General features: G+C 32.0%; 1 protein-coding gene across 1 annotated transcript; it reads left to right on the plus strand.

Moving 5' to 3' along the window:
* The first annotated feature begins 820 nt into the window (after positions 1-820).
* LOC145040542 (uncharacterized) lies at positions 821-4,337 on the plus strand. The gene is made up of 3 exons (XM_078988457.1): positions 821-889; positions 3,291-3,792; positions 3,901-4,337. The coding sequence occupies exons 1-3, from the start codon at positions 821-823 to the stop codon at positions 4,335-4,337; spliced, it is 1,008 nt and encodes a 335-aa protein (XP_078844583.1).
* The last annotated feature ends 9,687 nt before the right edge of the window (positions 4,338-14,024 follow it).

Genomic DNA, 14,024 nt, shown 5'->3' on the forward strand with positions numbered 1-14,024 from the left:
TTTATATATTCTGAATAATAAAACTTCTGTTATAGTCTATGATATAGGTTTCGATTTTTTTTCTCATTATATTATTTTACTTTCAATGCTTTATACATATGTTATATATAACTATACTTTCTAAACCTCACAACTGTTATACAGATTTTTAAACGATAATTAAACCATAATGTGACCTCATTATCAACTTTATTTACTATAGAAAATACCATAATGCCCTTAATTTAAAAACAAAAAACTTAATGTATATTGCTATTTATGTATTCTGAATAATAAAATCGGCTACTTATGTATTGTGAATAATAAAATGTGCTATATCAATCAATCTATGCCCTTAATTTGAAAACAAATAACTGAATTTATATTGCTATTTCTACTTTTTTTTTTGTTTTTTATGTATTCTGAATAAAAAAATTTCTACTATAGTCTATGATATAGGTTTTTATTGCTTATAACTGTCATCTTACCCTTTTCTACTTCTTTTACGACATTGGCCCAATTATACATGAGTAAAATAACATTTTCTTTTGATCTTATAATGCAACATGATAATTCTGATTCATTCATTATTGGTTCTTCAGATATTGCCTCCCAAGAGACCAAAGTTGTGAAGGTTCTACTTTTTTAAATATAATTTTTAAATATTTCAATTTAATGTATAAGAACTAACTAAAATTTATTGTAGGATTCTTTTTCACACACAGGTGAAAATTTAACACCGTGTGCTAGGGACAACTCAACTGCAACAAGTCCTACAAAGTTGTTTTCTACACCAACTGAATTAAAAAGAAACCTTGCTACATGCATAGATCTTGATGAAATGGAGAATTTGTCTACTTCTAAAACTCCTCGGTTGTCACCACCAGATGAACAATCAATCCCTCTTTTGGTATCCAAGAAAGAAAAGTAAATGCACTTTACTTCTACAAACAATATTACTTTGTGCTTAATTTTGTTTCAGCATCATAGACTCCTAAGCCGTTTACATTTTTAAGTTTCTTTATTTTAAGTTGGATTTATTGGAATTTTATGATTTTCATATTCGTTTCTTCATATTACATTGGCTCAACTTTTTCAGTACTCTAATGGCATTTACTATGTTATTTTGTTTCACGTTTCTGAACATCATATAATCCCAAAATTATTATTCACTTAACAATCACGCTACCCTATTAAAATATTCGTCATTGATCTTAATTTTGGTCCCCATTTTCTTCTTACCTTTTATTCCTTTTGGTTTGTTCATTATGTAATTATCACATGTCACTTGACTTGAATGTGCAGAATTTGATTCATTTTTTAAAGCATAAAGATCTAAAAATTGTCAATTCGTATTAATTATATACTGCATATTATTTGCACAAAGTCTGTTTCATTCTCTTTTATGTTCTTATTGCATATTAGAAGGATACCAACATACTTTAGCTTTTATGCTAACTTATTCTATTTTTTTTGTTTTCTAGCATGTCCTAGGTAGAAAGAAAACTCAAAATATGTTCATTGGCTTCATTTATATTGTTTTTTTTTTCATACTGACAGTAAAAATGAAATAATAAATATTGTTTTATGCTACTAACCTTAACATCACCAAATAATAAATATTGTTTTATGCTACTAACCTTAACATCACCAACTTTTGTTACTAGCCAAAAGTATTGCTCTTTCAATAGTAAACAAAAAATAAAAAATAAATGAAAAATTATAAACAACACAAAAAATCAAAAAGGAAATCAATAAGAACATGGTTTGGCATGCGGAATTAAAGCTTGCACAATTGAACATGGTGATTTGGGTGTTTAAGAGATATATTGAATGTATATGGTGTTACACAAAAAGGATCTAGATCTAGACTACATAATTAACACACACTTACACACTCACTTCTACATCTCTCAAAGCACACCTCTGCAATTTCATCATTTTATGACCCCATTTGCGAAGTTGGACAACTTCTATTATTTCTTGAAAAGAGCAGGGACCAAATGCGAAATTCTTAGCTTTCTTCCCCAATTCGCATTCTACTGTAAAATTCGCATTCTTCATTCACCCTCTTTCTTCGCATGTTCCAGTCATTTTTTTTTTAGTTCATTCGCATTTGAGTTGTTTGTCTCACCAAATGCGAAATGAATATTAACCATAATCACCTTCGCATCTTTAACCCCAATCAATACAACCTCATATGTGAAACCCAATTTTGATTTGTATTACCAAATGCGAACATTTTTGCTTTTACATGTGAACTGCATTTGACTCCAATACTGAACAAATCACATTTCACAGTCCTTCTTGACTTCGCATTTTTCTTCACGAATCGTCCCTCAATCATCAACCCAATTAACCCAATTGCGAATCCAAAATCAAAACTTATCTGTTTTCATATGCGAACCCAACTGATTGGCTTTTCAAAATCAAATTCGCAACTCCAAATCGTTCGATTATTCGCCCCAATTCCAAAATCAAATAACAGATCCTTCGTATGATTCATTCAATAACCAAGGCTTCGTTCCAGAAAACATCGACTTTAACAGTTATTTGTTCCCACAATCTTTAACCTCCGTTTAAAATCGATCCCTGTATACAAACCCAATAACCAATCGAACACATACCATTCGAAAACAATAATCATTACACCCTTCAACAGATTTGACATCGCATTTCAAAACAATCGATCTTACTTCATCTGCTTGATATAAATTGAAGTCCAAACTTATTTTCGCATAACGAAATCTTCAAAACAAGTTTCAATCAAAATTGATTTTATTATGTAAATTCGACTTCAATCATCCCACTCAACCATTGAAATTCACTGATCAAGAATAACACCAAATCAATTTTGACTTTCTTTCTTAAACCATTGACTGTTGAATACTCATCTCACAACAAAATCACTAAAATTCGATTTTCAATTTTGAAGATTCGAACTCATACTCCCGCTTTCGATTTTAATGCAAATTTGAAATTCAATTCTGAGTAACAAACGTTTGATGATGTCAAACTAGAACTCAAGAACAAATCGATCGATATCAAAAACCAATGGTACAACAAAGTAAAGCAAGAGTACAAGTCAAGTGATGAAATAATGAACATATATACTTATACAAGTTTAAAACCGACATCTTTACACTATTGTAACCGATTTACTCAAAAAAAGACCATATTGCCCTTAAGTTGAAAGACTAAACTAACAAAAGTTGAACTGTTGTAATGGTTTTATTTCTTTTCTTACTCACCAAAACACTACAATATTCAACAATTAAACTAATTGGCTTAATATGTTACCTTGATGAAAGAGCATAACAACAAACAACACACCTGGAAAACAGTGTAGCAACAACAATTTCTGCATAACTCTTCTTCTCAGATGGAAGACAATATCTGCAGCTATTAAATGTGATGTTCATATTGTTTTAAATGTTGCTTCAAGTGGGATTGCTTCATTATTATTGCCTGGAGGTAGAACAACACACTCTCGATTTATAATTCCATTTGAACTAACAGAGGATTCTGTTTATAAAATAAGTCGAGATGGTGACCTCGCTAGGTTATTGAGAAAAACCTCTTTGATAATTTGGGATGAAGCTCCTATGGTCCATAAGCATGCATTTGAAGCTTTAGATCTAAGTTTGAAAGATGTATTTAAGTCTGAAAATTCTAGCAACCCAGATATTCCTTTTGGAGGGAAAGTTATTGTTTTTGGAGGAGATTTCAGACAGATTCTACCTGTTATTCCTGGTGGAAGTAGACAAAACATTGTTAATGCTTCTTTAAGTTCTTCATATTTATGGGAACATTGCAAGATCCATAAATTAACAAAAAACATGAGGCTAACTGTTGGAAGGGATCAATCTGATATAGAAAAAATCAAAGATTTTGTAGAATGGTTGTTGGATATATGAGAAGGCAAACTTGGTGGTATCAACGATGGTGAAACAATTATTGATATTCCAGATGATATTCTCATTGATGATCCACATGATCCTATAGGTTCATTAATCGACTTTGTATATCCTTCAATTTTGGAAAACTACAACAATACAAGTTATTTTCAAGAAAGAGCAATACTTGCTCCAAAGAATGAAGTCGTTCAGGAAATAAACGATCGTTTGTTATCGAAGTTTCCAGGAGATGAGGTTGAATACTTAAGTTCAGATAGTATATGCCAATCTGAATTTGTCCATGATCAGTTTGATGCAAATTTATATTCACCTGATGTTTTAAATGGTCTAAAGGTATCAGGTTTACCAAACCATAAGTTAGTTTTAAAATTCGGTGTTCCAGTTATGTTGCTGAGAAATATTGATCAGAAAAATGGCTTATGCAATGGGACAAGACTCTAGGTTATATCATTGGGAAAACGTGTTATTGAGGCGCGTATCATATCTGGAACTAATATTGGAAACCGTACTTTTATTCCAAGAATGTCTTTAACTCCATCAGAAAAGAAGATTCCCTTCAAATTCCGAAGAAGACAGTTTCCATTGGCTGTATGTTTTGCAATGACCATTAATAAGAGTCAGGGACAATCATTATCGAAGGTTGGTTTGTTTCTCAAACATCCAGTGTTTTCACATGGGCAATTGTATGTTGCCTTATCTAGAGTTCAAAGTAGAGATGAATTAAAATTATTAATTTTAGATAAGGACGGTGCCCTCAGCAATCAAACTTCCAATGTTGTTTATAAAGAAGTTTTTCAGAATTTATAAACAGTGTTTTTGTACCATATTTTATTTACTTGTAAAAAATAATATTTCATCCATCATATTAAATAAACAATTTAAAACACTTTATTGCATTTCATTTATTCATATAAATTACAATATCACTATTCTTCACTTTTTGTAAACTTTGAAATGTTTTTTTTATTACACAAACAAAATGAAAATTATAATTCTATTTCAATTTATCAACCGTGGATTTCCACGGGTTTTAACCTAGTTGATAATGTTGTGAGATTATAACCCACCGTTTATCATCAGAGAATAGTAACATTAACCATTTTCAAACATAATAGGTGTAAAACTTATGTATTACACGAGTTGATTAAAAAAATTAAAATATTAAAATGTAATAATAAATATTTAAAAAATTGAAATAAGGAATGAAGAAACATATTAATTGCAATTTAGTATAATATTTATTGAATTTCATATTTTACATATATAAGTATAAGTATTATGTGTATTTTTAATTTTAATTTTTTTTAATAAAAAAACATAAATTAACATGTAGATATTATTTATTGAAAAACTATCACAAAATGATAAGTATCAAAACTTACTAGAGATTGACATGTGACAAAATTATCTTTTTTTATTATAGTAGATTAGATGTTATTTTAATGATCTGAATGAAAAATATAATATATGAATATTACGAGCAGAAAAATAACACATAGATAGTCGGTACGGAAAAACAACATAGCAATAGTCAGAACAAAAAAGAGTAACACACTTATAGTCAAAATAAAAATAAAAATAATCCAAGCGAAAAGAATACATTTTTAATGTTAATAATAATAATAATAATAATAATATATTTAAAAATAATGAAAACAAAAAAATAAAAATAAAAAACAGAAAAATAGTTCAAATGAAAAAAATAATATTATTTATTTATTAAAAATATTAAAAGCAAAAAATAACATTAAAAACATTAAAAAAAAAAAACAGATAAAAATGTAATTTGATGATGTATAAAAAAAGAAAAAAAGACCAAAAAATGGGGTCGAAAGATAATTTAGGGATGCATAATAAAAAAAAACCCATAAAAAAATTGATAATATTATGAGATTACAACTCATGGTATATCATGGAAGAATAGTAATATTAACCCTTTTGAAAGATATCACATGTAAATTTCGTAAATTTCATGTATTATATGATATGGGTTGATTAAAAAAGTTAACATATTAAAATGTAATAATAATATTTAAAAAAACTAAAATAAGAAATAAAAAAACATATTAATTGTAATTTAATATAATATTTATTACATTTCATATTTAACATATATAAGTATAAATATTATGTGGCTTTTTAATTTTAAATTTTTTTATAAAAAAAAAATATAAATTAACATGTGAATATTATTTATTGAATAACTATCACAAGATGATAAATATCAAAACTGATTAGATATTGATACGTTAGCAAAATTATATTCATTTATTATAGTAGATTTATTTATTATAGTAGATATCTCAAATTTTGGTTATAAATACATAGCTTAGCATTTCAATTATTTTTATGATTATCACGTTGAGTTTCTGTTTTTATTTATTTATTTTTTAAAAGAATTTCTGTTTTGTAAAATATATTTGTTTTTTAAAACACGTAAGAGGGAAGCTTTTTTTAACTTTATGTAGCGAAGACGGTAAAAGACAAGGAACATTGGTCAACTTATACTCCTCTCAAAAAATTCTTATAAAAGTGATACACATGGGCCGATGGGCGTCCTTATCACGGTACCACCCCTCGGTGCATCAAATATTCCACTCCGGTTACGTTTTTCGCTCCTAGGAATTACCAATGTGTCATATATTTATTGATATTAAACAGATGTTATAGATACTACAATATACTAATATCTGAAATATAGATATGGCATATAACCGTAAGAATATAAAATTTATTAAGTAAGTTTTACAAATGTGTTATTTATTAGGGTTAATATTATAGAATAATGTTATAATTTTCTATTGGTTCGTCTAAATTATTAACCTCTTTTATGCGATTTAAGTCACTATGATTAAAAATATATTTTATTTAGAATTTTTTGTTAATTTATTTAGCCCTTAAAGTAAATACTTATGATACATAGAGAGAAATCGAGTAAGCAAACCCATATAAAGGCATATTTTAATAATAATAACCAATTTTTTTTTTTAATTTTATTTATTTATTTATTTTTTATTTTTTTTTGTAAAATGACAATTTTCTCTGGAATAGATTATTTCAGAGTTGGAATTTCATTACAGAGCTTATAGGTCCGAAACAAGAATCATTCCCTATGTTCCGGAGTTCCATTTCGGAGTACGACTCTCCGAAACTAGAATCTAAGTACAGTTGTCAGCTCCATACTACGATGCAACAATATGGAGTCGCGAGTAGTTGGTTCGGATACACTTTCGGGAAAAACATTCAAGACTACCAAAAGCATCATTTTTCATCCCCTATATATAAGTGATACCCTATGTAGTTAGAAGTTTACTTCGGATCATCCGTAATAATCTAATATTACTGCTGCAAGATGAATTTTTCAAACGAGTAAAGATTTATCAACCTGTCAGTTCACCTACACAACCTTAGGTGGACGAACCTTTATTTTTACACGAACATCAAAACTTATGAGATGGATCGTTTCTAAGTCAGTTTTGTGGCAATTGGATGTGTGGTAAATTTTATGGTTTACATATTTTTATTGTTTCTTTAAAACTGATAATGTTTCTAGACCTAAAACTAATTTGTTTTTTATTTTTTCTAAATACAGCTTCATGTATTCATAGGCTACTCGCTGTCTGTCGTCTTCATAAGTAATGTATGTCTAAGAGGGAACTACCTAAACACAATATCCGTAGCGGTTGCTATGGACGCCTCCCTATAACATTTGCTATAGGCGTGGCAAACAATCTTCACTCTTGTAGCTAGTTCCTAATGATGTTGAAGGAAACTCCCAGAAAGGGTAGGGAAGTATCATTCGTAACCAATATGGACATTGTCATTTGTTCTTGCATAGGTCAGGTATTCCCTGATTCTTATAATGGGTATTGTTGTGAGAGTGTTTTCATGTATTTTCGACTAATAATTTGTGGAAACAGACAATTGGATCATTTTTTCTTCGATGCATGCAAATCATATACTATGTTTGTCATACCTCGAACGTCAACGGAAATGCCAGGGTTGCGGCATAAAACATTGGATCACACTTAACAACACATATTGAATAATACAAAGATTTATGACACATTACATTCTTCCATAAATCCGATATGAGGAATTACATTGTTGTCAAACTAAAAAACGATAATTACTAGAACATATTCTACAAATGTAAGTCAAAATGAAACAAAAAGGCTAAACAGACCGACCAAACATTAAACAAGTAAATGCATAATTCAAATACACACAAGGTGTGTCTTCGAGCTCCAAAGTTCCTAATGATATATAGTGAAAACAATACGTCAACAATAATGTTGGTGAGCTTTATAGGTTTTGAATCTATATGTTTTTATAATCGAACGTGTATTAAGACTAATGAATTATAAAAGTGTAAAGTGCAACATATTGCACCCTTGTAAACCTATACTAGTAAAATAATTTTTTTAATCATTCTAACTCCTTGTGTTTTTATAATAAAAAACGTTTTAGACTAATGAATGTTCTACCCTTGTAAACAGACAAGTAAAAGAGATTTGTTTATTGTTTTGACTCCTTGTGATTTTATAATCAAAAGTGTGTTTAGACTAATGAATTAATAAAGTGTCAAGTAAAATAGGTTTTACACTTGTAATATCATACAAGTAAAATAGATTTGTTTATCTACATAACTTATCAAACCTATGTTAACGGTCTGATCACCTATGCTACTTGAGCAAAATATATGCAATGATGCAACCATATGTCTTAAAAGAGTCATAATCTTTACCTAAAATGTGCCAATAACAACTCAAAGCTGAGAATGTATAAATCCCAATTAATGGCACAGGACAAGGGGTTCTAAAAGATTCATAACCTTTCCCCTGAAAATTAAACAGTAAAAGATCTTGAGGTGACGATCTCGGCTGTGACAACTGTCAAATTCTGGTCAAGTCAAAGTCAAAGGAAGTCAACAAGTCAAAATGGTCAACTCAGTTAACCCTTGTATACTAGGGTTTACGCTATGTAATTACTATACAACTCGCTATTCTAATGACAAATCATCAATTGAAAAGTTCGTATATCTAGATTTCGTTAACCTGAAATTGCGGTAAGTAATGAACCAAACCGACAAAACAATGTTGCATACTCATCGGGAGTGTGTGAGACTCTTAAACATGACTAAACGGGGATTTCGGACCTTGTGTTTCAAAGCCAAACACTCAAAAGGGTCACAAAAGAAGTCTTTCCCAATCTCTTTCACTCTATCTCTCCGTAACTCAAATCTCTCCCAAATCTCTCTTTATATGGGAAATCCCTCCAAGAATGTGAAATCTCTCCCAAATCCTCTTTATATGAGAAATCTCTCCAAGTATTTGAAAACTCTCCTAAATCTCTCCAAGAATGTGAAATCTCTCCCAAATCTCTCTCAAAACCTCTTTTAAGTTTTATAATCATTTGGGGCATCCTGACACTTGACTTGGTGAGAAACCATGCGAAAAGGGGTGATACCTTGGAAAATAACCTTTTAGGGCTGAAGTCTCTCTATAGAGACCAAACCCTCCTTGAGCCGAGGTCCGAAGAAACAAGACCGAAGTCTCCTTGAGTAGCCGCATCCATCTAGCCGCAGCCACCGAACCGAAGTCACCGAACCCAAAATTGAGCACCGCATCCGAACTTCGCCTTCGGTCCCTCCTAACGAGCCGCATACGGTACCTGCTCGGACCGCAGTCCCCTCCCCCTCGGACCCAATTCAGCTACCAAGCCACTCTGGTTCCAAGGATGTTGAGACCGGACCCTAGCCCTGACTTTGGATTTTCCGTCTTTTACCTGGTTTTCGACCACGACTCCGTTTTAAGCCCGTTTTTAATTATTTTAACGAGGAATTTTCACCCAAACTTATATTTTGACATATAAGGCCCTATATATTCATATATTCAACATATTTTTAAGGAAATCCTTATTAAAGAATAAAATCCATTAAGTAAGATCTTGTGGTGGAGTGTTGACCTTGCCATAGTGTTAGACACAAGCAACTACCCCCATACCCACTCCATGACCAACCCACACCCCTCCCCACCATACCTGGTCATTCAACAGTACTTTTCCCACTCATTTCCCAGCCATTCCCACATCCTAAGAGCTGGACAACCCACCCTCTCTCCTTACACTCCCTTCATTCTCTCATTTTTCCTCCAAGGATCACACTCCAAATCCTCTCACCATTCTCTCTCAATTTCGAGACTTCCAAGCTGATTATCAAGCTTTCTTCCACTCTTGGTAAGTATAATTCATTCTTCTTATGATTATTACACATCCTTCTACTCAAAATCATAGGAATCTTACACAAACATCATCACCTTCCTGTTAGGTTCTCGATTCATCATGACATCTTCTAAGTGTTCTTGAGTTGAACACTTCTCTTCTCCAACATCCATCCTCTAATAACACATAAGGTGAGTTCATACCCCCATCTTTTCACGTTTTCCTAAGTTTTAATGTCACACCCCCGAACCAGACGACGGAAACGTCCGGGGGCTGTCATGACTCAATTGAATACCATCACAATGAATATATATGAAACATAACATCAATCATTACCAAGCATTTGAATATTACAACCGATAGAATTAGCATCCATTACATCGTTACCAAAATATTACATGCCCAAAAATAAAATTGTTTGTTGTAAATTAAACACTCGCAAAACATCATAGAGTAAAATTCCTTCTTCACTTTACCTGGTACCTGAGAATACAAGTATTTTGGAAAAACGTCAACATATGAAATGTTGGTGAGTTCATAAGTAATGTTTAAAATCCAATGTTTGTATTGTTTTGAAAACCACCAGAAAATCCGATATTTTCTGAAAATAACATAGCGAAAAAAAATATGTGAAGATCCATGAGTATGCTTGTTTGTTTTCTATAGATGTAAGCGTACGAGTTGTAAAATTCGGCATGTACTTCGTAAGTGTATTAGTTAAAAACCCTAGGAAAACCCGACATTTTCCTATCACTTTGCTTTAATTAGTTTATGTGTTGTTGTATCGTTACGTTAGAGGTATTCGTTGAGCTCCGGAGGCATTGGGTATACAGTGGGTTGTGAATTGTTGTAACGTACGTTAATGAAAACGTACAGTTGACAACCGTACAAGCGATCCCTTAGGCGTCGCTCGCACTTATTCACATAACCCAACCCTCCCGGACTTGTGTAGTCCCACGACCGAAGGAAAAAGGAGAAGGTGCGAAACCCTCAGTATTTCCCTACGTCGTTCAAGACCATAGCGAATGCGAAGGGCCCGAAGCCCAACTCGCAATCGTGAGTTCCCGACTTTACTAGCAATACCGAAGGACCCTTGGGGACCAGCAGCACGTTTTCCATTGAAAGTCCTTTTACACGAGGTTAAGTCGTATTAGACCCAACTACATGTAAGCAAGTATCCTTTGGGCCTAAAGATCATGTCATCGGGCTAGCTAGGCCCAACAAGCATGATTTGAAACTTTTGGGTCTAAGGAAGGCACGTCGACGTATTGAGTAGTTCCACGAGAGTATAGAGTTCCGAGAGTTCCATGTGTGTATTGAGCGTCGTAGTGTTAGTAGTTTCGGATTTGTTATTGATTCGAGACAGAATCAATTCGTTTGATAACGATTGTTGGTGATATTATGTATTGTAATTCATCGAGAGTAGTAGTGTCAGTCTTTGTTCACAACGAGTGTATTGAATTATCATTGAAAATTTTCTGTTTACAACCCCTCTTTATTTTGTAAATTTACTTTTTCACCCCTTTAAGTAAATTAATTTCGGTTTAGTCCTTAAACCATTTTTCTTGGCATTTTAACATCAAAACTTAATGAAATTGATATTTTTCAGCACCTTTTTAGTTGAAAACAGTTTTAGACCCTGAAAATACAATTTTCTCGGTTGTAGCCCTTCATTTCGCAATTTTTACACTTTTGGCCCAAATTGGAAAATTTTTGCAACTTTGCTCCTTTTTAACTATGGAAAGCATTTTTAACCTTTGAAAAGTACTTAGAACACTAATAACCCACTGTTTTACAGAAAAACAAGGTTCAACCCCTCAGGTTTGGGAAATTTCGCATATTGGGCCCTATTGGGCCGAAAATGTTATTTTTAGCCCATTAAGCTTGAAATTTATGTTTTTAATCCTCCAAAAGAGTATATTTTCAGAAAATACATTATGGAAACTGTTTTGACTCATCTCACCCATCAGATTTCGAAATATTTCATTTTGGGCCCTTCAACTTTGTATTTTTAACATTTTATGTCCAAAAAATGAGTTTTTAGCCCAAAGTATGTGTTGTTAAGCCACTTAGCTATTTTTCTTGGTATACTTTGTATGTAGTAGTATATTTTATGCTAGTATCATTTAACATAAAGTATATCTCGGTTTTTAGTGATTCATGACTAGATCCAACATCATAATCATACAAAACACACATATAAGCATAGAAATCATACAAGGCATACACATAATGATAGATCTACACATTTGCTTGCATTATCCCCCACAAAACTTATAAAAACCAAAAATAAGGGGGTATGAAGCTCACCTTAGGGTGTGGTTTCGGTTTTTGAAGAAAAGATGGAAGAAAGCTTGGTGATTTTTGGCCTTAGCACCCTTTTCTTGAAGATCTCGAGTTTGAGGGGTTCTAAGACACATGTTTATGATTTCATGAGAGTTAAGAAGAGATTTTTGGATATAAGAAGGAGTCCAAAGTATGGTTCCAAGCATTAACTTACCTAGATAATGAATTTAGTGGAGAATTCTCTTTGTGAATCTCTTGATTCTCGAAATTTTTGAAGGGGGAGGGAGGAATGCTCTTCAAGACTTAGAGAGATTGGAATTGAATTTTTGTGATGTGTGTGTGTGTATCCTCGGCCGAGAGTGAGAGGGGATGGGAAAAAGAGTGACTTTGAGGTGACATGTGCATGGAGAAATGGGATTGCATGGAGGTTTGGAGTGTAATGCATGGATATCCATGAGGTATTATTGATGTGGCATGATGAAGTCAACTCTTCATCTTTGTCCTGGGCTAGTGGGCCGAAATTTAAAAAAGAAAGGAGGGTTTTGGGCTTTAATGCCCTTAAGCCCATTATTAGAGTTAAGTTGGATGATTGTAAGATACAAGTGTGATTTTTATGTCTTGTTGGGCTAGTTTAGGTTAAATTATGATTCACAATATTTAATTTATTTCATGCTAGGCCCAAAATGGCCCAAAATGTGGAAATAAGTGAATGTGGGTCCAATTAGAGCCCATTAAAGGTTCTAACCCCATGATAGTCAAATTGGAAGCTTATTTGTCCATTAAGTCCAATAAGGAAGTCCTAGACCCAAAATGGACCTAAACAAGAACTTCTAGGGTTTCCAATTGCTTGTTGACCATTTGTAGTACTTGTATGACGTATTGGATTTAAATTTTGTTTTCATAGAGTAAGCATCATACATGCTCTTGAGTTTTTGATTCAACATTTACTTGAATATAGTGATTACAAGACTGAAAATTTCTAGTTGTGACATTTAAGGTAGGGAATACAAGTTAAACCAACAAGAACACAACTAAACTCTTCCAACATCTTTCATCAGAAAAGTTGGACTCCATTCACGGACTGTTTTGGACAACTTAAACATATTAGTTTTCAAAACTGAACTAGATAAAAATAGTTCAAGTTCCTAGCTTTAAAATGAATTCTTTCACATCTCCATACGATTTTTCTACAATTTATGGTGATTTTTACAAAAATGCCTATCATTTCAAGAACACATTCGGATCAGTCTATGATTATGACACTTTTCACACAAGTTGGAAGTTACTAAAAATCATGAGAAAATTTATGAACAAACTAGACACATTGTAAAAACTCCCAGAATTTATGGATTTTGATTTGGACCTTTGATAATGTTTCTATAAATTTTCTAAGAACAGCAATAGAAAATGTTAACAACAGAAAAATGCTATCAATTTCATTCCACCTTGTAACTTGTTGAGTAAGGAGTATTTCATTATGTGATCATATATTATTACATTATATGTCATTTTGTCTTGGTTATTAGACATACATCAGTAGACATATAGATTTTTGCTACATTTGGCATGCTAAATGATAGACTGTTACAAATAATGTTTACATCCATGATACACAAACAT

This window comes from Lactuca saligna, chromosome 4 (assembly GCF_052625555.1).
Source record: "Lactuca saligna cultivar CGN05327 chromosome 4, ASM5262555v1, whole genome shotgun sequence".
Lineage (NCBI taxonomy): Eukaryota > Viridiplantae > Streptophyta > Magnoliopsida > Asterales > Asteraceae > Lactuca > Lactuca saligna.

Excerpts from the sequence above, each read along its gene's own strand:
- LOC145040542 (XM_078988457.1), top strand. The coding sequence starts at position 821 with ATGGAGAATTTGTCTACTTCTAAAACTCCTCGGTTGTCACCACCAGAT. Across the intron at positions 890-3,290 it reads AACAATCAATCCCTCTTTTG|AGCATAACAACAAACAACAC; the intron begins GTATCCAAGAAA and ends CCTTGATGAAAG. Across the intron at positions 3,793-3,900 it reads TTCATATTTATGGGAACATT|GCAAACTTGGTGGTATCAAC; the intron begins GCAAGATCCATA and ends ATATATGAGAAG.